The sequence below is a fragment of the Pimephales promelas genome, chromosome 11 (assembly GCF_988280905.1).
Source record: "Pimephales promelas chromosome 11, fPimPro1.hap1.1, whole genome shotgun sequence".
Lineage (NCBI taxonomy): Eukaryota > Metazoa > Chordata > Actinopteri > Cypriniformes > Leuciscidae > Pimephales > Pimephales promelas.
This window is the reverse complement of record NC_142779.1, coordinates 15,201,597-15,225,637: the sequence shown is the minus strand read 5'-3', so window position 1 is coordinate 15,225,637 and position 24,041 is coordinate 15,201,597. Positions and strand designations below refer to the sequence as shown.

Sequence of the window (24,041 nt, the reverse complement as noted above, 5' to 3'; positions counted from 1 at the left end):
TGAAACTTTAAACCTTAAACATTTAACATAATCTGTATTTTTATGTACAACTTACAATTGTATTATTTGATACATATATCAAATAATACATATAAAAGTGTAAATATATATATTTTTTAAAGTTCCTGCCCATTTAAGAGTTAAATAAGACACAAAAGGACAGAGAGGTCATGACTTGTCGGTCATGTCTTTGAGAGGGCAAAAGTTGATGTTGGTTTGCATGCTCCCATGTGGAATATTTTGAACACAAACTGGCCGCCGAGGGCAGAAAAACTGGTTTTGGGGTTTTAGATTATTATGAAGACAATTCACAGTTGGAACTTGCAAGCTGGCCTATGTGTTGACACAATAAGCAGGAGCTTGTGTACTTAAACTGTCATAAGGGCCACGTCACCTCGCTATACTGTACATGAAAACAACATAACTGATGTTATCTGTATCTGGGCTGTTAACTTAAAATAGCACACAAGTGACCCACACCAACAAGTTTATTTTCTGCATGTTTTCACCTTCCAAAAGAATCAGTATAAATGGTGTGATGATTCCAACACACCATTTAAAACATGTTATTAGTTTATTCAGGCACACACTTTTTCACAAAAGATTATGAACTGCTGCATTGTTTATTTACATGTCAAAATTATTTATAGTTAAAAAAAAAAATTGTGCTAATTTAATAAGTTGCTTTCTCTTTTAGTCGTCTTTTGAAGAAAAAGACACACTGAACTATACTTGGGAATGAATCATGATTTATATTCATCAATTTTTTATTTTTTTTAAGATATTCTGACATTCTTAAGTGCCATTTACAGTACATGTAAAACACTTTTTATCTCTACTATTTTGTAAATTATTATTAAATGTGAACTGCACCTTAAATTTCAGTCACTCGACTCCAAAGAACATAATCTATCTCCATCAAGTGGAGAACATGCAGTACTACCACTTGGGACAGTTACACTAAGACTAATAAGGAGTGTTATATTTACTGATTTGTTTTAATTTTTAAACAATCTGTGTAAGACTTACATTGCTTTACTGTTAAGTGTAAAGATGACCAACTTCAAAACACTTAATGCACAATATCACTGCTACGAGGAATGATTTACATATTTCCCTTTCAATTCAATAATATAATAAACATATATACATACATTATATATAATATGTGTGTGTGTGTGTGTGCGCATGTGTTCATTATGTGTTCTCTTGTACAGGCTCTACAAAGTCTTCACCATGGTACAGCCCAAAGTGGAGTTCACCCTGCTGGGCAGCGGCCCATGACATCTGTAAACTGCTGAAGCGAGCTGCCCAGGTCCCTTTGGGATCTACCACCACCACCCCTCCGAGACCCTCCACCCGCTCCTTCATATACGCAAGAGCCAGGTCACTCGCTTCCTCAGGTGTTTTCCCTAGAGAACATAAAAGAATGTCACTTAACTATATTATCAAACTATGCACTGTATTATCATTCCAGATCTCTTTGCCAGATGTAGGTGACCATAAAGTGCAGGTTAAAGAAGGTGCCATGGAATGGATCTCAGGAGACCACATAAATCTTATCAACACTCCGCCCATATAACGCGTATAAAAAAGGTGAGATCAGCAAAAACACTTGCCGTTGTTTCCACACACACAAGGAAAAAGCATGCACAGTCAATTCACCTCAACAGAAAGCAAAGGCTAACTTGTACTACAAAAGATACTGGCTGGATAAAAAGAGGCCCTGTTGTATGAAATGTTTTGAGGATGTACAGACTGGTTAATCTTCACTTTACTGCTCAGACAGCTCTACACCTCTGACTTCCATGTGTCTGCTCATTGCAAGTGGTGCTGGAGGAGGTTTTACGAAAACCACCATAAAAGACTGGCTCAAATTGTTTTTGCTCAGACCCATGAAGTGAGCAATGTTTACCTAAACACACTTGAGGTCAAGCATCTTAATGAGGCCCTCGATCTCAGTTAATGTGTAGCTGAAGTAATTCAAGCTGTTTATTCATTGGGTAAAATGCTGCTAGCAATCATTCTCACAGCTATTCATGAACACATGCGAACAGTCCATTTGAGCTCATGTCAATATACCAGTTGCTTCTAAGTCAGTATTACAATGCAGATTGACTTCTGGTCTAAGATGTGACATTTATAGATGCCATGGCGTAAAAATACAAAACCTGCTGATTACAAGTGCACAGTACACGGGAAGAGAGATATCAGTTGGCCATATGGCTAGTTTAAATTTTCTTTATATATTACGATAAATGTGTCTAGTATAATGTATAGGACAGGCATTAAGCTTTTTAATTGAAATCTTACCCATCTTTGTCTAATTTTAATTTCTCTCCAATCCAGCTCTAGCTGTCTCTCACAAGTTCCTAGTAATTAATATATATATATATATATATATATATATATATATATATATATATACACACACACACAAAATATATATATATTTGTTTCATGTGGACCCCTGAGCTTTTATTAATATGATTTCCAAAGTCTTTCAAGATTATTTTAAAATACATTTCATAGTCATTTGTTTTGATACTCAGCTTTTATAACTTGTGCTAATATGAAAAAGCAATAATATGGGAGACATGAAATGCATTTCACTATTGCCATAGACAATGATAAAATACACTACCCATTTAAAAGTTGAGGTAAATGTTTTTGAAGGAAATCTCTTATCACCAAGGATGCATTTATTTTATCAAAAAAATACATTAAAAACAGCAACATTGTGAGCAACCTTTTTCTATTTTCTTTTACATTTTTATCAATGCTGAAAACAGTTGTGTTGCTTAATATCTTTGTGGAATCCATGATGCATATTTTTTCAGGATTTGCTAATATAAAAATATCAAAAGAACAGCATTTATGAAAAGCTGCATTTCATCATGGAAATGGATACATTTTATAACATTATAAATGTCTTTACCGTCACTTTCGATCAATTTAATGTGTCCTTGCAATAAATAAAAAAAATAATAAATTCATTCATTGTTTTAAATAGTACTGATCCCAAACTTTTGAACGGAATTGTATAAAGTTTAGCAGTTATTACAAGCTAAAGTGGCCGCCTAATACAACTGAACTGACCAATCAGAATCAAATATTAAAGATAGTGAAAAAAGTGTAATGTTCATAGTCAAAATAAATACTTGCGTAAAAAAAAGTATGATAATTCGGTTTGTAAAAAATATCCCAAAGCTTTATTTGTTTATGCTAAATAGGTTGTGCTGATCTTGTAACACATGCCTTGCTCCATGTGAAAGAGAACCAATCTGGACAGAGTGACCTTCATAATGGCTTCCCCATGTCCTGTCGGTGAGACAGCCCCAATCTTGTTATCTGCATAGCCACCACATCCTGAGAATCAGAGATAGAAACAAAGATCCTGAGAGAGATCTTTCCTACACACACACACACACACACACACACACACACACTCAGCAAACAAGTTTCTCCAGATAACCATCCACCTATTTAAAGCAAACCCTGATAATAACCACTGCATAACCTTTTTCATTTTTTCACTGTCTTTTTTCATTTTTGTTTATTTACTTATTAAGCAGACAATAGCAGCTCTTTTATCTATCATTAACTGGTGTGTGAGTGTGATCCCCACAGGTTAAAGTGTGTCCTGAGAGAATGTATGTGGTTTGAATATTAACCCTGCAGGCAACAAGCTCTCATGAGCAGCTGAAATTTACCCACATTACTGCATGTCCAAAGGTCAAAGTTCAATCCCCGTCACACCAGCTGCTTAGGATTAATCAAATTAAAGGTTTAATTTTTCAACAATTGAAAATATTTTCTTCTATTTCTGCTAAATATACAGAAACAGCAAAAAGTACGCAATTGTTGGCTGATTCCTCCCAACTTTGTAACCACTAGAACTCTGTGGTGCAAATCAAATCAACACCTCTTACATACTCTACAAAGCAGCAGGTTTGAATTTACCAACACACGGCGTGTCTCCCACACGGCCCTCCATTTTATTAATCATTCCACCAGTGGATGTAGCACAAGCAATGTTTCCGTCTATGTCCACAGCTACTGCACCTACTGTTCCCATCTTGCCCCTGAAACACATGCACAAAAATGGCTTTAAAAACGCACACCAACAAAATGGCCAACTAAGTGGTAGCAAAGGAATAGCTGACTAGAAATAAAGAAAGAAATTAGATAAAGTCGATAAACAATTACGGTACCTAATTTCTTATTCATTTCTGTCATGATGACAACTTTAGGAGTGATCTGCTACTCTTCTGCTGTTTATTATTGTTGATGCTACAGAGCAAATCTGACTATTGCCTACACGGTCGTGTACTGATTTGAACTGTACTGCAGCAAGACTGGTTTCATTATATAAATTATAAAATGTTCGTTTTAGCTGCTTGGTACCAATTTAAGTTGTAGGCTACTTTTGACTTACTATATTTAATTTTTAAAATGGCACCATTTAGGCAATGGTCTCTTGCTAGACATTCCCACTGAGGACTAAGCCCCCTTGAGAAACACCTTCTAGAGTTTCATTACAAAACTTTGCATATAATGTGCATTTTAAATGAATGCACAAAATACCATGCAAACCACTGACTTTTCTTTTTCAATGGACACATATTACTGTATGTGTGTTTGTGTTGGCATAATGCGGATAGTAATATGGATATTACAACAAGCAAGCAAGTCACAGGTTTGAAGCAGCATCATTTCAGGGTGAACAATCCCTTTAACCATTGTTGCGACTTTTTTTCTTAGTAGAAGTTCTAGACATTAGACATCTTATGCCAAAAACATTATGTCAGCACTCTGTACCAGTTTTCATTACATAAAAGCTTTACATTTGGCATTCCACAGGGTTGGCATCTGGCTCCAGGTTCTTCTTCCAGCGCATCTTGGCATAGTCTGTGATCAATGACTCCTCGGGCACTTCCGGTACACCCATGCTTCTGGCAAACTTAGAGGCCCCTTCAGCTGTCAGACACAAGTGGTTGGTCTCCAGAGTGAGGACAGAAATTATTTACATTATTAATTTCCCTATTTGAAATGTAAAGTGTTCTAAAATCTTCTAATGGTTGTATTCAATGTGAAAAAAAGCAGTTGATAGCATATAGCCTAGTATTCCTTAATTATTGTGTGATGTGTATCACTTTTAATTTTTTAATCTTGGTAACTGTAGATTACTCAAAACTAAATCTCCCATGGTGGTCACGTACAGTGTTTTGGGAATACAGGTATATGATGAATTTTACAAGAATACCTTCTCCATGACAAGCCTGGCCAGTTGCACAGGGTTAGCCACTCTTCGGACTGCTGACACAGCCCCGCTAGCTAGTGACTTGCCATCCATCACAATTGCATCCATCTCTACTTCCCCCTTCACATTTAACACTGACCCCCGACCTATGACATACGGGAATTACCCAAATTTTCTACTTGTTCTGGATGTAGTATTAGGTATTAGGCATGAAATATATAAAATGAATTAAACATGAATATTATGAGCACCTGCATTGAATCTTGGGTTGTTCTCCATGGAGGTCACTGCTTCAACCACAGCATCCATGGCACTTCCACCCTTTTGGAGGATGGCATACCCAATCCTGGCTGCCTCTTTCACACCGATAGTAGAGAGTTCAGCTCTTTCTTTAGGAATATGACCAGCACCTCCATGCACCACCACTACAGGCAGCATATCTGTCTGCAAATACATAACAGCAAATATTCTTGACATAGCACAATCCTTAACGTCACCATGAAATCAATTTTTTTTATGGAATATCGTAGTATTTATTAAAAATGATTTATCTGTGCACATCATTATTGTTTTTTTTTTTTTAAATTCATGTGCCTTAGTAATCTTTAATCAAAGTAACTTCCCATTGTTGCAACGACATCTCTTTTCTGATTACGGGTTTACTGGATTCACTCAGATATACGTCATTCAATTCTGCTGACTTTGTTTAGAACTACTTTCGGCACATGATTAAAAAAGAATTACATTTAAAAATTCTTTATAGCATATATTTGGTTATTATAACTTGTAAAGATGTTCTTTTATATTTTGAATCAAAAATATTTTTTAGCGGATATTATTATTTTATATGGTACATTTAATTTACATAAAAGTAAAAGAAGTAACTCTAAGTCTAAACCATGTTTTAAGTTCTTTATGTTTGACTATGCATTGATAACAAAAAACTGATTACAGCTATACAATTATTGTAGCTGAAGAGTTAAAGTAAATAAAAAACGTAAATAAAAAAAACTTATTCAATTATTTTAAATGTATTTTTATTCAATTGATAACAAAACCTGATTACATTATACAATTGTAGCTAAAGAGTTAACGTTAAAGTAAATAAAAAAAACGTATTCAATTATTTTAAATGTATTTTTATTCAATTCATTTTTTTGTAAAACTTAAGTTTTTTATATTTGTTTGGATTGCTATTTGTATATGTATTTTATTCATTAAATAGAAAATACTTTAGGCGGAAGAAAAATAAAGCCTATGCTAACTTTGGCTACTATATTATAACTTGTGTGTTTACCTGTTGTATAAAAGCAATAACACTCGAAATCGTTCTTTTGGTTTGAATATCATTTCTTCAGTATGAACGTTTGACCTAACGCAAAACCAGCTTCACAACACGTCACGCATAGTATTTAGCTATTTTTTTCGTTGCACATGGCTAAACTGTATGACTATTAGACGTCATACACATTTACATACAGTAAGTCAATGGTTTTTAAATCCTATCACAATGAATCTGTCCACAGGTAGACTACTGCATTTCAGCATATGTGCAATACGGATATTTTTAGTTAATTTACAATGCCTTGTCAATATGCGTTAATAATTTCGTCACATAAAGTGCAAGAGTAATTTGTCAACAAATCCAAATGAAGCGTTTTTGTCATTCTGTGCCACCCACGTACACGTGCCCATATGCATAACATTAAAAATGATATTTACCAAGGGTTCCTCGACAGATTTTTGACAGAAACATAAAAATCAGAGATCGCAGAAGTGCATTGAAAGCAATGGAAGCTGGAGATTATGTCACGAGGAAATATGCGCCATGGCTGCTACAGAGAAAACACCAAAATAAAAGTCGTCTCAAGAAAGTAGTCTTTCATCACCTCAGGGGTGAAAAATTCGGTTCCTGAGGGGCCACATCATGCCTGCAGAGTTTATTGCTGCTTCAACACACATTCCTGTAGTTTTCAATAAGCCTAAAGGACTTGATTATCAGGTGCATTAATTATGCTAAACTGCAGGGTTGTGGCCTTTAAGAAACTGAAGAAGTCATTCCATATGTGAACACAGTCAATCTTTAGCTTTAACACAGACAATATGAAGGCATTGTTTTTTTTTTAAATGTTAAACTAATGTCCTAGGCTATATATTAGATATTAATTAGATATTACCCAGATATTAATGGGCAGCATCTGATTAACCAAATAATTATTATTTATTAATAATTTGTTTAAAATATGTTCACATCTCTGGTGTCAAAGTGGGACACCGCACTGTAAAAATATGCTGTATTTATAATAATAAAAAAGAAGTGTTCATGCAAGTTTAGTCAACTTGAAGTTTAAAATTCTATTAACTGAACATATATTCAAGTTCAACCCAGAGAAGTTATTAAATTTTTTTAAGTTGTGATAGCTGATTGCAACAATCGTATTTTAAAGTCATTTTATTTTAATAGACCTACAACAACATTTAACTCAATACACTTGCTCAGGTTATGAACTGTGGTTTATGGTGGTATGGTGGTATGATGGCCTACAAATAGAATGTGTTTTCTTTAATATGACTAAAATGTCCTATAGGACAATTGTATGAAAATTGTTGTGTAACAAATTAATTGTTATATTCCATATAAACTAATTAACAGTCACAAATTACCAGAATGGAAGTGATGTTTCATACATGTTTCAGAATGTTTCATAGGCCCTGCACCAAATTAAATGTGTATGAAACACTCCCTGTAATGCCAAAACTAAATCCATTGCCATCCCATTTTGGGGTAGTGTGAACTAAAAAGGTTTAAAAGAATATAAATTAACGATAAAAATAATTAGTGTGCATTATTAGCTAAATTTTAGACACTCGTCTGTTGCGTCCTGAATTTATACGACTTGAAGCCTACTTGCAAGCAACGCGCTGTTAATCTCATGGTGAATCTCAAAGCGTCTGCTGTTGGTGAATGATGCACGTCATCAGCGCGCTATGATTGGAGAGCGAAAATAGGATGCTGTGTGCGCGTGCAGTGAGCCCCCATTCTCAAATGAGATGCGCGCGGCCGTCTCGAGGAGGCGTGCGCGCGCTTGAGGGGCTGCGGTCCCATTGACTATTCCGTCTCCCTGACAGCGGCAGCATCAGCAGCAGCGCGAGCTCGGTAAACAGAGCGAGCGCCGAGCGGACTCCGCCTTTGCTCCCATCATCCCACCCCAGAGCCCGAGCTCCGAGGCGGCTTCATCAACAAGCGCAAGACCCCCCTCGTCGACTCGCACTTATCCCGCGGATCAGATATGGACTACCCTTAACTGGACCTGGAGGGGAGAGGCTGGCGGGCGGGCGGGGGGTGGGGGGGAGAGAAACAGAAGAAAAAGCCGTATAGGAAGAGAAGCACAACCGTGGGTGCCTGCCGCAACGATGAACGGTTCGCCACGCTCGCGACAACCGCAGATAAGCCATCGGACTATGGCCTGAATAGCGGTTTACATAGCTGGGATTGTGCACCGATCATACAGGGGTAAAATATGTCCGCCTCGGTGGGGCCCCGCGGTGGCCCTCGCCCACCCACAACGCAGAGCTCCATGCCCGATCTACCGGACCTCAGTCACCTCACCGAGGAGGAGAGGAAAATTATCATGGCTGTGATGCTTCGGCAGAAGGAGGAAGAGGAGAAAGATGAGGCCATGCTCAAGTAAGACATCACGCTTTATAGGGGGAGCCTGTAGTATTCGTGCTTCTTCTGGAGACCAAAACAGGCAAACAGCTTGTGATGGTTTTTCTAGGTGCATCTGTTTGCTATAGCCTACTAATAAAGCCATCAGGCTGTACGCCTGCACCTGAGCTCCAGTGTGTGTGTGTGTGTGTGTGTGTATTTTAAGAGTGGGTGGGTGAGTCTGGCCATGTCCACTTTTTCCAACCTTATGGACACTTGTCATGGATGAGCACTGCTATGTGTGTATTATACACATCGCTATGAAACAAGCTTGTTAGATGTCTGATGAATTGCAATGAACAGCCAGGTGAATGGTCGCAGGTGTAGCTGTTAAATAGAGAGGGGTGTGTCAACATGCAAGAACTAAATGTCTACAAATTGATACACCCTGTTGTTTTACACCTCACTATGTGATGGATAATTTCAGGCAGCACACGTGTCATGCCACATTATTGTGTATTAGACTCATCATACTTTTTAAAAAATATTTTTAATAGGTTAGTGAACGTATTTTCTGCACTATTCACCACCAGTGTCAGGATTCCTGCCTGGTCACGACAATATTTCCGTGCCTCGTCATCATGACCGTCAGGATTCTTAACCCATTCATTGAAATCTTCACAGATTGTAATTTGAGCACCACTTACAGCTTGGGTAGAGGCAGTAGTCACCTTTGTGTTTGTGTTTAATCTTTTCTTTTCTTATTAGATCATCTTAAAAAATAATATTCTCTTTAGTAATAACTATTTATAACAGCTTTCATACAAAGAATTCAGCTCAAAGTGTGTTTGAGAATAACTAGTAACAATAGGGGGACCATAACATAAAAATACCATCTAAAGAGATCTGATATATGACAGGCACTTGTCAGGAATTTTCATGTAGGATGGATTATAAAGATTTAATCTGAATAGTGGTTCACTGTTGTTATGGTGAGTGTGAAGATGTTTCTTGGCTTCCTGTCCACCTGCCATTTAAAGGCCATCGTTGTTCATATTACATTAGTTGTTGGCCACCTTGAGATTTGAAATCAGATTTATGCGTCTCAAATTGGTTTACTGAGCAGCTACAATCAATAACTTGTCCTATATTTCTCATAGGAAATGATTATGCAATTATTCAATTTCTCAGCCCTTGTGTATCTTTGTCAGTAAGTCGCCATGATAAATGCATCGTTTTCAAATGGGTAGTACGGGTCAAATGATGTACAGTTTCAGTCACACAGTATTTTTTATAGAGATGAGAAAAAGGCCAACATAGTCTGTCTCTTATAGTGTGTGTACGGATAAACAACCTCTCATTTGCTGTGTGTGTTATGAGACAGTTTAAATGGTGAGCAGTTTCTCATTCTCAAAGAAACTTCTGTCCTGAAGCAGAAGCTAGAGGTCGACCTCACAACGCTTTTGAGGCATTCAGAAGTACAACAATTGTGTGCTAGCTTAAAGGGACACCCAAAAATGAGAATTATGCTATCATTTACCCATGGCATTACAAACCTGAATTACAAAACTTTCTTCTGTGCAATGTAAAAGAAGATAAGTTTGGAGTTTTTATTTTTTGTGTTCTGTTTGGGTGTTCATGTGTTTTGAGAGTTATGCAATTATTTGGACGGGGAAAAAGTTTTTTACACATTAGAATAATTTTACACAAAAAGCTAAGATTTTTGAGACATTTACTGTCACTGTCTAAAATGTGTTTTTTACAGAGATGAAAAGCCCATACAAGCAAAAACAGTGAACCTGGTCGGGAACAAGAAACCACCTCAGCAGAACGACATCAGGTAAACATCTCAACAAAGTTTACCTGCAGAAAGTTAATAAACGGTAAAATGTTAGTATTGATAAACATCGTAGTGGCCATTTCCATGTTATGCAAGTCATTTAATGTTCTGACTGATTGTGAATGACTGCGGTTTCTATAAATGTCAAACAATGAGGCCTTGACAACTCTGCTACAAAATGTAGGACTTATACATGATGATAGTGAATGAAAGGTCAAGCTTGACCTTAAGGAGGTGTTCGATGCAGGTACTTTCTTGCAGCTGTAGTGTTTGTAAAGTTTGAAGTTAGCAGTGTCTAAAAATGAGACTACGGTATTGTTTAATGCTTTAAATGACTGCGTTATATGTTTTCAATCTTTTCTATTAACTTGCTCGTTGGGGTCACGCGGAAGTTGCTGAGAGTGGCACTGTGTTGTAAATCAAAGCCTTTTTCACAGTCGCATTATTTTTCCCTGTAAAAACAAGAAAACAAATCCTGGCACCTGTGGTGGTGCTTTAGAGTGCTGACAGAGTAATATTTATGCTATGTTAAATTATTTATGCACACCAGTATTGCCCTGGTTCTCTCAGCCGAAGAATAAGAGAACTGCAGTGTGGTTCATATCAACAGAAAGAGTATTTCTCTCATAATCGCTCTCTGTGGTCTCTGGAGGGGTCAGAGGATCAGAAAGGGGTCAAGTTGGCCAAAGCACATCTGTTTCTGTGTGGACTTCCTGGATGTGGTCACTTGTGGTGTCATCAGCTTGACCAATAACATGCTTCAATTAGAAGCTCTGCAGTTGTTATGTATTTTTGTAGGCCGACCCAGAAGTTAGCATCACCCTAGTTCCCTTGACAAAAAAGCCCAACAGTGTTCTTAATCGACTTTTGGATTATTATAGAAAATAAGCTGCGACCAAAAAAGAGTTGTATGAATCTAGTGATAATCTTCACTAATGAACACAGCTTTGGAAGCCTAAATACAGTGGTCAGAAATCAATATCTGAACGTAGGCTATAAACGAACTACACCATTGGCCGTGACTTCATCGTCACCACCATTAAAGGGATACTCCACTTTTTTGGGAAATGGGCTCATTTTACAACTCCCCCAGATTTAAACAGTTGAGTTTCACCGTTTTCAAATGTATTCAGACGATTTTCTGATATTTAGAAGAATATCCGTAACCAGACAGTTTCTGGTCTCATTGACTTCCATAGTAGGAAAAAAAATACTATGGAAGTCAATGAGACCAGAAACTGTCTGGTTACTGATAATCTTCTAAATATCAGAAAATCGGTTGAATGGATTCAAACACGGTGTTTAACTCTGGAGGAGTTGTAAAATGAGCCTATTTCCAAAAAAAGTGGAGTATCCCTTTAAGCTTCCAGCAACTCTTTCGGTCTTTATTTAAAAGTTTTCGATGAAAGTTTGAGTTAGAATAGTTTAGTTTGATTATAAACACACTGAGGCTGTACAAAACTGATTATGAGTTTTCCTATTCGGCTTTACAACGTTTAATGTGCCCAACAACCTCTGTTTAGCCAATTATAAGAAAAGTAAAAACTTAAAATTTGCAAGGGAGGGGTATTACTGATCTATTTTATGTTGGAAAATAAAAGATGAACATATCTTGAGCTTGTGTTAACCACAGACCTTATTTCAGGCATTAAATAATAACAAAACATTGACTTCAAGACAATAGAACTGGTAAAATGCAAAATCGTTCACCCCACGTTTTAACATACAAAAATATGTAATCACTTGTCCCGAGCCAAAATGCAGTTGTGCTATCTATCATCATCATTTTACCCTACCAATAGGCAGATGTATTCGATCAGTTACACCTACCTGAGGCTTCTGGCCTAGAAATGTTGTAGTTGAGCAAGGGATTTAGAAGACGGGGTGTATTTGAGTCAGGTCTATTCTACTAAAGATCAAACAGTGAGTTGACTTATTGTAATCTTATTCTCTTGAGCCCCACTCCTCCTCTAGCCTTTGCTTCTGGCTTAGACACAAGAACTGACAAAAAGACTTTAAAAAGAGGAGGAATATATGAATAGATAAATAATTAAATGCACAGGCATATCACACAGTAGTGGCTTTTAATAGCGCCCTAGTCCATACATTAGCACCCACTGGAGAACAAGCCTTCCGAATCCATTTGCTCTCACCCACCAGCAGGCCTCAGAAGGATGAGCTTGAGCTCACGGGTTGGCATGTGCTAAAGTCATGCTCCTAATTCTCCCGCTCCCACTCAAATACTCTCTCACTTGTTTAGTCAGTGGCCCGACTGCATTACACAGCGTGTCTTTCGCAGACCTCTGCATACAGATGCTGGAGTGGTCGTGGGTTTGATTGCTGTGCGTTTTATGTGACCTACTCAAACTGAGCTGCTTAAACTGAGTGATGCAGCTTAACTCTGAACTGCATTGGCATAATGTTAGCTGGTTTAGCAAGCAAGTTAACTTTCAATACTGTGATAAAACCCTGAGTAGTTCGTTTTCTGTGATGTTGCCATTTTTGCTGATTTAAATATACCAATAAGGTAGCATTATCTACAGCTTACTAACATTGATGAGGTTTTATTGAAGAATGTGTTTTTTCTGATATCTAATGTCATATATTTATATAGATAGATATATAGATATAATCTCTTTGAGACAAAACTTTATTTTCCCCCATAAAAAAAACAAACAAATTCTTACAGTGCGTCAGATAATGAGCTCTCTGAAACAAATGTTGTTTGAGTATTCTAATTAAATGTATGAATAGGCCCACATAAACATGTCAGCATATCCTGTTTAGAGTTGAATGCTGCTCTGAGAGGTGTGTGTGTGTGTGTGTGTGTAAATGCGGTGTTTCTTCACAACAAGGAGAGTGGGGAGTCCATCTGTTCCTCCAGTTGGTTAACTGTGCTAGGACACACACACACGCACACACACATGCTCGTTTCCTCACCAACTCACAGAAATATGCAGTTAAGTCGACAGGGACCCTTCACCATGCACTGCAATATTACACCCATCCTTGCATCCTTGTGTCAGCGACTGTTTGGAGCACAAATGTTTTGGTGGATAATCAGTCTGCGAGGGAAGAGACCTTTTAACATTTAGAAACACAGAAAAGTAAGGGAAATTACAGCTGGGACCTTTCTCCGTTAGTTGGGGAGCATGTTGTGAGCCAGCTACACACACACTCACACACGGGGTATATAACATTCCCATAGCAGGGTCAGAGGGCACTTTTCTGTGGTTTAGGTTACGTAACAAATACTCTCTTGACATAATGGATCTGCTCCTGGCATTGGGTGGGACGAACTGGAACTACTGTAACTGTTATATTGTTTAGCACATGATGTAGGCTGTATTCTGGAAATTATTTAATATGTTGCAATAATTCGATTTTAAGGATGATAATTATTTGATCTTAAAATGACTGCAGGCAGCGGTGAAGAGTGAAGCATCCTTTGCTGTCTGGCTGATATTTCCAGATCAGCAATGTGTCATGATCATTACTGCCAACCCTCCTGTGAGAACTTGTCCATGTAACATGTGTAGGCATGCTGGGACACTTTCTTTGCCCAACACCTCCACTCATCTCAATTTCATCTCAATCCTCTATCCAATATCTGTCCTCTAATTTAGAGCTTTTGAAATTGAGATTTGATGGCAATGTGTACCTATTTAGACCACAATAATTGTGTAATTATATGTGTATATATATATATATATATATATATATATATATATATAACACACAATGGATTTATTTTTTTGAACGAATAGGTTAGATGATTCATTGACTCACTCTATTAAAGATAAGTGACATTTCATTTCTGAATGATTCAATGTTTTAAACAAATCAGTTGAATTAAATCGCTCATTCTTAAAGGTAGTCACTTGTAGCCAAATTTCCTCAAAAAAAAAAAAAATCCTTACCACAGATTATATGAAAGCAATAAAACATCCTTGTGCTGTTGAACTGTATCATCACTCTTTAAATGCAGTTAGCCAATTACATTTAAGTAATTAACCCGTCTATACAGTAAATACATTTAATTCAGTACAAAGTATATTTGTGTGTGCTTTGTATTTATTTACAACTTTGTGGTTGCCAGAACGTTACTATGCAGTCGGTAAAGTGTTCTGATTATTTGAAGTTTTAGCATGTTGATGGTTGGTGGTCGACTGATTGTTCTGGTTGGTTTCTTGGTTGAAACCACACCCAAGTATCAGTGATATTCTGACCTATATATATTTTTGGATTTTCATCTTGATGTTTTCAACCATTTTATCTGCCACAAGATGTACAGTATATGCTATTGCTTAATATGATGTATGATATATGACATCACATGTTACAATATATTCTGATATTGTCAGAGAGCTAACATCTCCATTACCTCAGAAGTTTCTGAAGAATGAGTCTTGTATAAATGTAGATTTAATTTGCAAATAAAAACAGACCCTAAGCTCCACAACTGTGGTGAACTGTCAAGTCGTCTTTTTCACTGCTTCTGCTTCTTCTGTCAGTCGTATGTTTTTTTAATTAGCAGAGTCTTCAGTTAGTCAGTCAGTCAGACAGTCAGTCAGTGAAGTGTGGCACCAGCACCTGGAGCTTCAGTTACACAGCACTCCCGTGGAGGAATGTGCATTTCGGGCTGTTCTGTAGGCACTGTTCTCTCTGTTTTCCTCGGTAGAGTGTCACTTTCCTCAAGCATCATCAGTTTTACTCTTGAGCTGGCCAAAAAGCTGTGGCTCTGTGCTCCTTTTGCATCAATGATTTTTGTAATCGCCCAGAGAGTTTATGCATCCATGCATTTGTGTAAAAACAGTGCAAGCAGTTAATGCATGGCCTGATTAGAAAGTAACGTCATTGACATGTTTAGCCGACTGAGTTCACAGCCATTTTTTTTTGGTTTGTGACATGTATATTTAAGAAGGGCCATGATGTCTTGGATGAAGAGAGGAGAGTGGGTTGTCTATTTATGGATGTGTTTTGTTTTAAATGACATGGCTGTCGCGCGTGCGGAAAGGCATATGGACGTTTTTTTCCTTCTTTTCTCTCTGTTTGCTTGTTTTCACCAACCCACATGGGACTGCTCCATCTGAGAGTGGATTCTGTCAGAGATTTACAGTCAGCCTAAACTGCTTTGCTATTGAAGAGTGTCCATTCTACCTTTTACACATCAATCGTGCACTACTGCCAAGTCACTTTCACACAGGTCGCAGGTTACTGGCTATTATCAAAAACTTTAGATATACACAGATGGTGCACTCATATTGCTTATGAATGAGAGAAAGTGGAATGTGGAAAATGGCTCAATAAGTCCAGCCATTTAAATAAAAGAGCCAATGGCCAATTGGGAAAGTCACTGCAGCTGCTATTAGAAATGTATAGAGAGCAGTTTTTAATATTTCCCCATTCAAGTACATATGACATGGTCTTGGATGCCTGAAAAAGCTACCTGATATGGCTGCAGAGTAAACAGACTTTCCTTGAAAGAGACTATGATAGAAGTTACTCCTAGTCTTGTAATCTGATATTTAGAGTGAGATGTTTTGTTGTACTCTACTTGTTTCAGAAAGTAGAATTTACTCGTTAGTTTACACTGATGTATACCCTATCCAGACTCAAATTGATTATTTTGTGATTTGTCTATCATATGTTGGATATCAGCACTCAGGTGACACATGTTCGAAACTGGGTCATGTCATCCTGACCAATAACTAGTGATAAGAAGGCAAAAAATTAAAATGTATTAATAAAAATGTATTAAATTTATTAAGTTGGCTTGTGAGAGCCAACTTACTGAAATTCTATTTAAACTTATTATTATTATTATTATTCTTTTTCTGAGACTAAAATTTCCAACTCTAACTCCTCCTAGAGCTTTAACTCCACATACTCCAAACTCGGCACGGACACTCAAACTGTTCTGACTCGCGTTGCTATATCTTTTCTAACTGATCGGACTTACGGTTCTCCTAAAAATGACGATCAAAGTCGGAAAAAACTCCCATTGACTCCCATTGAGAAATTCAAACTGCCCAACTGTCAAAAATTCAAATCTAAATACCTTGAAGCCCCAGACTCAATCAAACTGTCATTCTATACACTATATGAGCCATTGAAACTCATTTAAACTAATGAACTCATCAATCTATGACACTTATCTATCTAATCTTAAACTCTTAAACTCACAATAAATTAATAAACTCTAAACTTAAACTCTCTAAGACTCATTTAAACGTATAAACTCTAAACTCATAAACTCTAAATTCATAAACTCATACTCTTTTAAACTCTCATAAAACTATTAAACTCATAAATTAATAAACTCTGGACACTTAGTCATTTAAACTTATAAACTCTAAACCCATAAACTCTAAATTCGCACCATAGCAACCAGTTACAGCACCCTAGCAACCGTAGGCCATAGGCACGAGGCCGCAGGCCTCGTGCAATACTAAATATTGCTGATTTCTCAGAAACTTGTAATGTACCACATTTGAAGAAGCTGACAGGCTCTGTAAGAAAATACCTCACAGTGGGGGAATAGTTGCACCCCTGGGGGGCAGGAGCTGCCCAAAATTGCCCCATTGACTTACATGAAATGGGCCGTCCTACACATTGCATTAGGGTTTTATATTGAACATAGCTCTGGATCACAGTGTCATAGAGACAAGGGGGCGGGCTCATTTTACTCAGACGACCAATCAGTCTCTCAGGATCATTGTGAAGCTATCAAGCCACGCCCTAGCAACCATTTAGAGCACCTTAGCAACAAGTCCCATAGACTTCCATTGAAAGAGATTGAAGGGATATCTCCGGATAGAAGTGTCATAGAAACATGAGGGTGGTCTCATTTGACTATGGGTAGCAAACAGCCAACCATGAATCACCTCAACAATTTCTGGCCACGCCCTAGCAACAATTAACGAGCACCTTAGCAACCAAATTTTAAAGAGGGATATCTTCCACTCTGAATGTCACAGAGTCATGAGAGTTGATTTATATCATTCATAGTGACAAGCAGCATTTGGAGATTCATCACTGGCAGCTGCCAAACCACTCCCTAGCAACTAAACAGAGTACCCTAGCAACCATTAAGCAAGATTTATATCTCTGCATCAGAACAACATATAGAGATGGGGATCGGTTTAAATCATTTATACTGACAAGCAGCCTTTGGAGTTTCATGATTGGCAGCTGTCAAGCCAATCCCTAGCAACCAAACAGAGTACCCTAGCAACCATTTTTTAACAGCTATATCTCAAAATCAGAAAATTGTATCGCGATGGGGGTTGGGTCTTTTGACTCATGCTAGCACACAGGACTTTCAATATGCTAAACATGCTAGCTGTGAATAGCTAAATGCTAATATGGATACTTTATAGTAACCATATGTGAACACTACCAACCAAGTAGCAATACCATAGCAACCACCCAGGACACCCTAGCAACCGCCTAGCAACACCATAGCAACCTCCCAGAACACCCTAGCAACCGCCTAGCAACACCATAGCAACCACCCAGAACACCCTAGCAACTGCCTAGTAACACCCTAGCAACCACCCAGAACACCCTAGCAACCGCCTAGCAACACCATAGCAACCTCTCAGAACACCCTAGCAACCGCCTAGCAACACCATAGCAACCACCCAGAACACCCTAGCAACCGCCTAGCAACACCCTAGCAACCACCAAGAACACCCTAACAACCACCTAGCAACACCATAGCAACCACCCAAAACACCCTAGCAACTGCCTAGCAACACCCTAGCAACCACCCAGAACACCCTAGCAACCGCCTAGCAACACCATAGCAACCTCCCAGAACACTCTAGCAACCGCCTAGCAACACCATAGCAACCACCCAGAACACCCTAGCAACTGCCTAGCAACACCCTAGCAACCACCAAGAACACCCTAACAACCACCTAGCAACACCATAGCAACCACCCAGAATACCCTAGCATCTATCTATCTATCTATCTATCTATCTATCTATCTATCTATCTATCTATCTATCTATCTATCTATCTATCTATCTATCTATCTATCTATCTATCTATCTATCTATCTAACTCCATCTGTCTCTTTCTAACTCTATCTATCTATCTCTCTAACTCTATCTATCTATCTATCTATCTATCTATCTATCTATCTATCTATCTATCTATCTATCTATCTATCTATCTATCTATCTATCTATCTATCTATCTATCTATCTATCCATCTATCTAACTCCATCTGTCTCTTTCTAACTCTATCTATCTATCTCTCTAACTCTATCTATCTATCTATCTATCTATCTATCTATCTATCTATCTATCTATCTATCTATCTATCTATCTATCTATCTATCTATCTATCTATCTATCTATCTATCTATCTATCTTTAAACTAAGTTAAACTTAATTTAAACTTTAGACTAATTTAAACTTCAAACTACTTTAAACTTCTTCAAACTTTCTGTTCCAAACTTTCACAAGCCAACTTAAAGTTTGTCTCGACGAACTTTTTAATCTAGTTTTAAGTTGCTTTTGTAGAGAATTTGTAATAGTGAATGCTTGCCTTAGCACTCATAAAATGATGTATATACAAACATAATGGCAATGCCTAAAATCGTATACATTTAATGCTTAGGTATCAATCAAAGGACATAGAAAGGACATTGAGAACTCATAGACATCCAAGTAACTGAAAGGGCCCAAATATTGCTCCACTTGAACTTTAGATGTTTACTAGTGTGTATTGAGGCATATTTGAGTGTCAGATTGGAGCAGCGGTGATGTCGCTCCCATCTCTTCATTCATGTGTCTCTCAGCAGAAAGGAGAAAATGTCATTAGCGAGGCCTGGAGGCTCCTCATGTCTGCTCACAGACTCACTCTCTCCGTAATGTCCTCTTCCTGCTCCACAGGGTTAGGGCTCAGACTCATGGGATGGCTTGGGTGACAACCAGACTCAGGGTGGAGACATTAGGAAGCGCTTTGAGACTGTAACCATGGTGTCTGTCAAGTACCCAGGGAGCGATGACAAGCTCTGAAGACTTTATATAGATGTACCCTAGTGTTTCTTCTGTCATTCTCAAACACTCTTATGTTTTTTGAGTCTGCATAATGGAAATTGTAGCCTCAGGCATATGTTACTGTGTTAAAATATAATTTGATATAATCGCCAAGCCTATTATCAAAGCTTGCACAGACCTGTTATTGAAATGACTGGCCAGGAATGAAGTCAGCAAAGAAATTGCAATAACTGACAGAACAGGAAAATGCAATTGACACAATGTGTGATGCAATAGTGCAAAATAACCACTAAATAATAAAGAACAACAAAGATAAAGTGAGATTATAAATGCACACTTGCAAAGTATGAGGCAGAGTGGAGTTTAAAGCCTATAACTAAATTATGGAACCGTAAAGCCCAGTAATGCTAATACAATATCAGGGCTTAACAATTAGGATTTCAAATGTATAAAAATAAATGACCGTTAAAAATGACTAGTTATCATATTTGTGGAAAGGCAAATAAAAATCTGAGCAATAATCTGGTATTTCTATGGTCTGTGTAAAGTTAAATCATTATGTATTAAAACTATATTCTTGATTATTTGCTAGTTAGGATTTAGAAACTTATGTTAACAGAAAACTGAGGTGTATGATAGAAATGTGTATTCACCATGACATGTTTGAATGTAAAAAAACAAAGACACAATGCAATTATTTATTTTATTGGGAAAAATACCATATACAGTATAAGTGTGCTCTTTACAAGCAAATTAGATTTTATATATGACTTTAAATGATACATAAACCTATTGAGCCCAGCAAAAATATTTTGGCCTTGAAAGAATTAGTTAGTTGCCACGATTTACTCATTTGTTCATTTAGTCAATCGAATTATTAAAACATGCTGATGTATTAGTAAGTCGTGGGAACACTGTTAATATGTGGCCACGATATACCATATAAACCTTTTGGAACAAACTAAAAACAATAACATGCACTATGCTGAAAACTGAATATTTTAAAAGCACTCAAATTTATGTTGGCCTATATGCTATCGTTTTTGTCTGGCAGTTAATGATGTGATTAATGTAATACCTCTTGCTCTTATGGCATTGAATATATTCTTATACACAGTTTGTTTATCAGTGGTGATGAATTTTAAGTGACTCTTTATGTAGGTTACATCATTACGCCATTAGATGGCGACGTGTGACTGTCATTTGAATCATTCAGTCAAACGATTCGTTAACAGAACCAGTCAGCAACGAATCAATTGTCTTTTTTATGAGCAAATCATTGAATCATTCACTCAACCGATTTGTTCAAAAACACTGATTCATTCAGCAATGCTTCTGCTGTGTGTTGCTCAGAAACGAGGCACAAACATTAGTTTAAAGTTGACTTATTTGGAACTATTTTCGTCAGAGGAAAATATTAGTTATCGTCATTATTGTGTTAAAATGTAAGTAACTCTATTTTAAGTTTTTGTTTATTGAACTGTGTTGTATATTCGTGCTCTTGCACACGAATTGTTAAAATTTGAGCCAGTGTATGCCGTTGCTGGTTTTGTAAGTGTGTGTTTGTGTGTGTGTATGCTGGCATGGGTTCTGCTCAAACTGGCTACTGCCTGATTTTACTATAATGCCAACTGATGCTGCATGTGCAGTTGTGAGTATTTGCACAGCTTGTGTTTACATGTGTGTGTGTGTGTGTATATGTGTGTGTTTGTGCCAATGCCTAGTGTGTGTTTAATGCTGAGCCGCTGCTGGGCTATGTTGATCCATGTAGATGCACAGCTAGGCCATATGGATACCTTTATCTGGAGATCCCAGCATCCACCACTCCATTGCTACAGCTACTGATCATATTCTCCATCTGTTTCTTTCTTCCCACTTCTCTCCCCGCATCCCTCCATCTCACACCTCCCTATTTCCACCCACTCTAATCTGTTTGTAAATGGGTAATTCACAGCAGGGTAAAAATAGACATCATCATCATATCATGTACCACCCTAATTATCGACGGGTCTCTATTTTGCCAGGGGGCTTTAAAAGCCGACAGGTTTATTAAGTGTTTTCATGAGGTTAGTTAACTGAAACAGTAGCTGGTCAAAGCTAATGCAAGTGTTACAGAGGCTGTTTAAGGGGAAAAAGTAATGAGTTGGATTATTGACAGAAGAGAGTGGCCACTTGAGGAGATGCCTCAGTAAACCCCACTAAGCTCACGCATTTGTTTCTATATCCCATTCCCACTTATTATTTTCTGTCCTTGTTGAGTACAAGCTCTCAAGTTCGTGTTCATATTGCATTAATGTAACCCTTGGAAAAATATGACCATATCTTTATTCCTTTCAGTTCACTTTTTCGTATAACAATGTCTCTTGCCTGTGAATGTGAAGCTCGGCTCCATTCATTATTAAAAGGATGCTGTCTAATTGGCACAGAGTTGCTGCCGTCACCAGGGGGTTCTGGGAAATGCTATTGTCCTGGTGGCACTGTACAACTCCTCCACTTGGCGCGGCCGTGGATGAAAGGCCTGCTGCTGATCAGGCCAGTTACGCTGTTCTTTTTGGGAAAAAAAAGCTTTCTGAAAAAGAACAAGTTATTTAGCAAAACTGATATTAAGGAAAAATGATAAACATGGACTGTGAGCTTTTTGGAAAGTCCATAAAAATTGTCCTGTTGTCATTTATCTGCACTCATGTCATTCCAAACCTGTCTCTTTCTTTATTTTGTTAACTAAAAGGACATTTTGAGTTGAAACAATTAGAATTAGATAAAATTAGAATAAATGGATCTGGAGCTTTTCAAGTTTAAAATTATGCAAAGGCATAAAAAATCACAAAAGTGGTCCATATGACTTTCAGGTTTTCTGAAGCCATATTTTAGCTTTGTGGGTATCTTTATTTATTGTTAATCTTAAAATCCGTCCTCATTCTCTCCTCTCCTTGGTGTGTTAATTAGAGAAGTATGTGATTTGCAACTGAATTGTTCTTTTGGTTTGTTTTACACAAACCAATATTTGAAGTTAAAAAATTCTGAATGATTGATTTCTTAAGAATCAGACTTATTCGGTTATTGAGTTCACTCACTGATGATCTGGTTACAGCGGTTCTGTAGGATTAAAAATGAATAGCCGTTTTTATTATAAGGACAATTAAAGAACCTTTTATAGAGGTATGTATACAAAATGTAATTTTATTTTATTAAATGATTGTATTTAAAGGTACAATATGCAGGATTTTTGCAGTAAAATATCCAAAAACCATTAGGCCAATGTTATATATGTATTTTTTTTTAGTTGATTACTTACAATATCCCAGATGTTTCCAACTATTTGTAAATCGTGAGAAAATTGCGATTTTTAACCAAGGAAACGGGGCGTGTGAGCAGGGGTGAGGAGTCACCAGTTAATGACGTCATATCCGCGTTACCCCCGGTTTCTGCCAGGTTTGACCTCGTACTGCAATAGTAACCATGTCGACAGACGTGGACAACTGGGTCGGTAATGCCCGTTATGCGTGCTCAACAGCGTGAGCGTCCCTAGCAGGGTTTTGTTCAACCATTATGGTCCATGGCAAGCAGACTTTGAGACAAAAAGAGGACTAAAACGAAGATCAACATCTTTCGAGATGCCAAGAGCTCCACGTCCGCGACTAACTTCGACTTGACAGAGACGCGAGTGTTGCATGTTACTTGAGCAAACAGGTGAGCAAATGAATGTATATAAAACTGATCAATGTTATATAGTTCAACATGATGAAAAGTTAGAATATGATCTGTATGTTATTCTCTAATGTTAATCTAGCTTAGTCTCATACAGCCAACAAACAACCTAACTAACATTCAACACAATCAAATGCCGTTTAGTGTGATAGTGAAACTGTTAGAGCAAGTGAAGGAGCGTTGTTACCTCAAGTTTAATTCCTCTAATAAACTGACGTGTGTGAGTAATTCAGCATGTAGTTCAGTTGAATTAAATCTCCTTATTCTTTTATGTTCGTGGGACTCGCGTTATGTGTGGCACTGGTATACGTCTAGCATTCGTGCCCTGCTTCATGCTACAGTCAAGTTTAAAAAACATCAATGTGTTCACTCATCCATAAAAGATCCATCTGCTTGACGACAAGATCCATAATTCCGCTTAATGTCGCTAATATACGCCTTTGTTATTGTAAGAGGTTAGCGACCCCTGCTGGCAAAACAATCTTGCATATTGTACCTTTAATGAATGTAAAGTCTGTATCTGCCTTGAGCTTATGAAGCTGATGTGGCAATACAACAACAAAA

At 37.5% G+C, this 24,041-nt stretch overlaps 2 protein-coding genes across 21 annotated transcripts in view; one reads left to right on the top strand and one right to left on the bottom strand.

The window, feature by feature from the left end:
- Positions 1–1,084: 1,084 nt before the first annotated feature.
- Positions 1,085–7,111, bottom strand: asrgl1 (asparaginase and isoaspartyl peptidase 1). The gene is made up of 7 exons (XM_039672743.2): positions 6,986–7,111; positions 5,515–5,707; positions 5,267–5,409; positions 4,848–5,002; positions 3,964–4,085; positions 3,259–3,369; positions 1,085–1,412 (listed from the first exon to the last, which is right to left on the bottom strand). The coding sequence occupies exons 2-7, from the start codon at positions 5,699–5,701 to the stop codon at positions 1,198–1,200; spliced, it is 933 nt and encodes a 310-aa protein (XP_039528677.2). The 5' UTR covers positions 5,702–5,707; positions 6,986–7,111; the 3' UTR covers positions 1,085–1,197.
- A 1,203-nt stretch (positions 7,112–8,314) lies between these two features.
- The window catches only part of rims1a (regulating synaptic membrane exocytosis 1a), an 85,026-nt gene continuing 69,299 nt past the window's right edge, over positions 8,315–24,041 (top strand). For 10 of the 20 annotated variants that reach the window (XM_039666432.2, XM_089117046.1, XM_089117052.1 and 7 more), the window contains exons 1-2: positions 8,317–8,951; positions 10,678–10,752. In XM_039666432.2, the coding sequence (XP_039522366.2) occupies positions 8,785–8,951; positions 10,678–10,752 (242 nt within the window). In that variant the 5' untranslated portion in view covers positions 8,317–8,784. Of the gene's footprint in view, positions 8,952–10,677; positions 10,753–24,041 lie in introns of all 20 variants that reach the window. The other 10 variants (XM_089117044.1, XM_089117045.1, XM_089117048.1 and 7 more) reach the window with 5 other exon arrangements.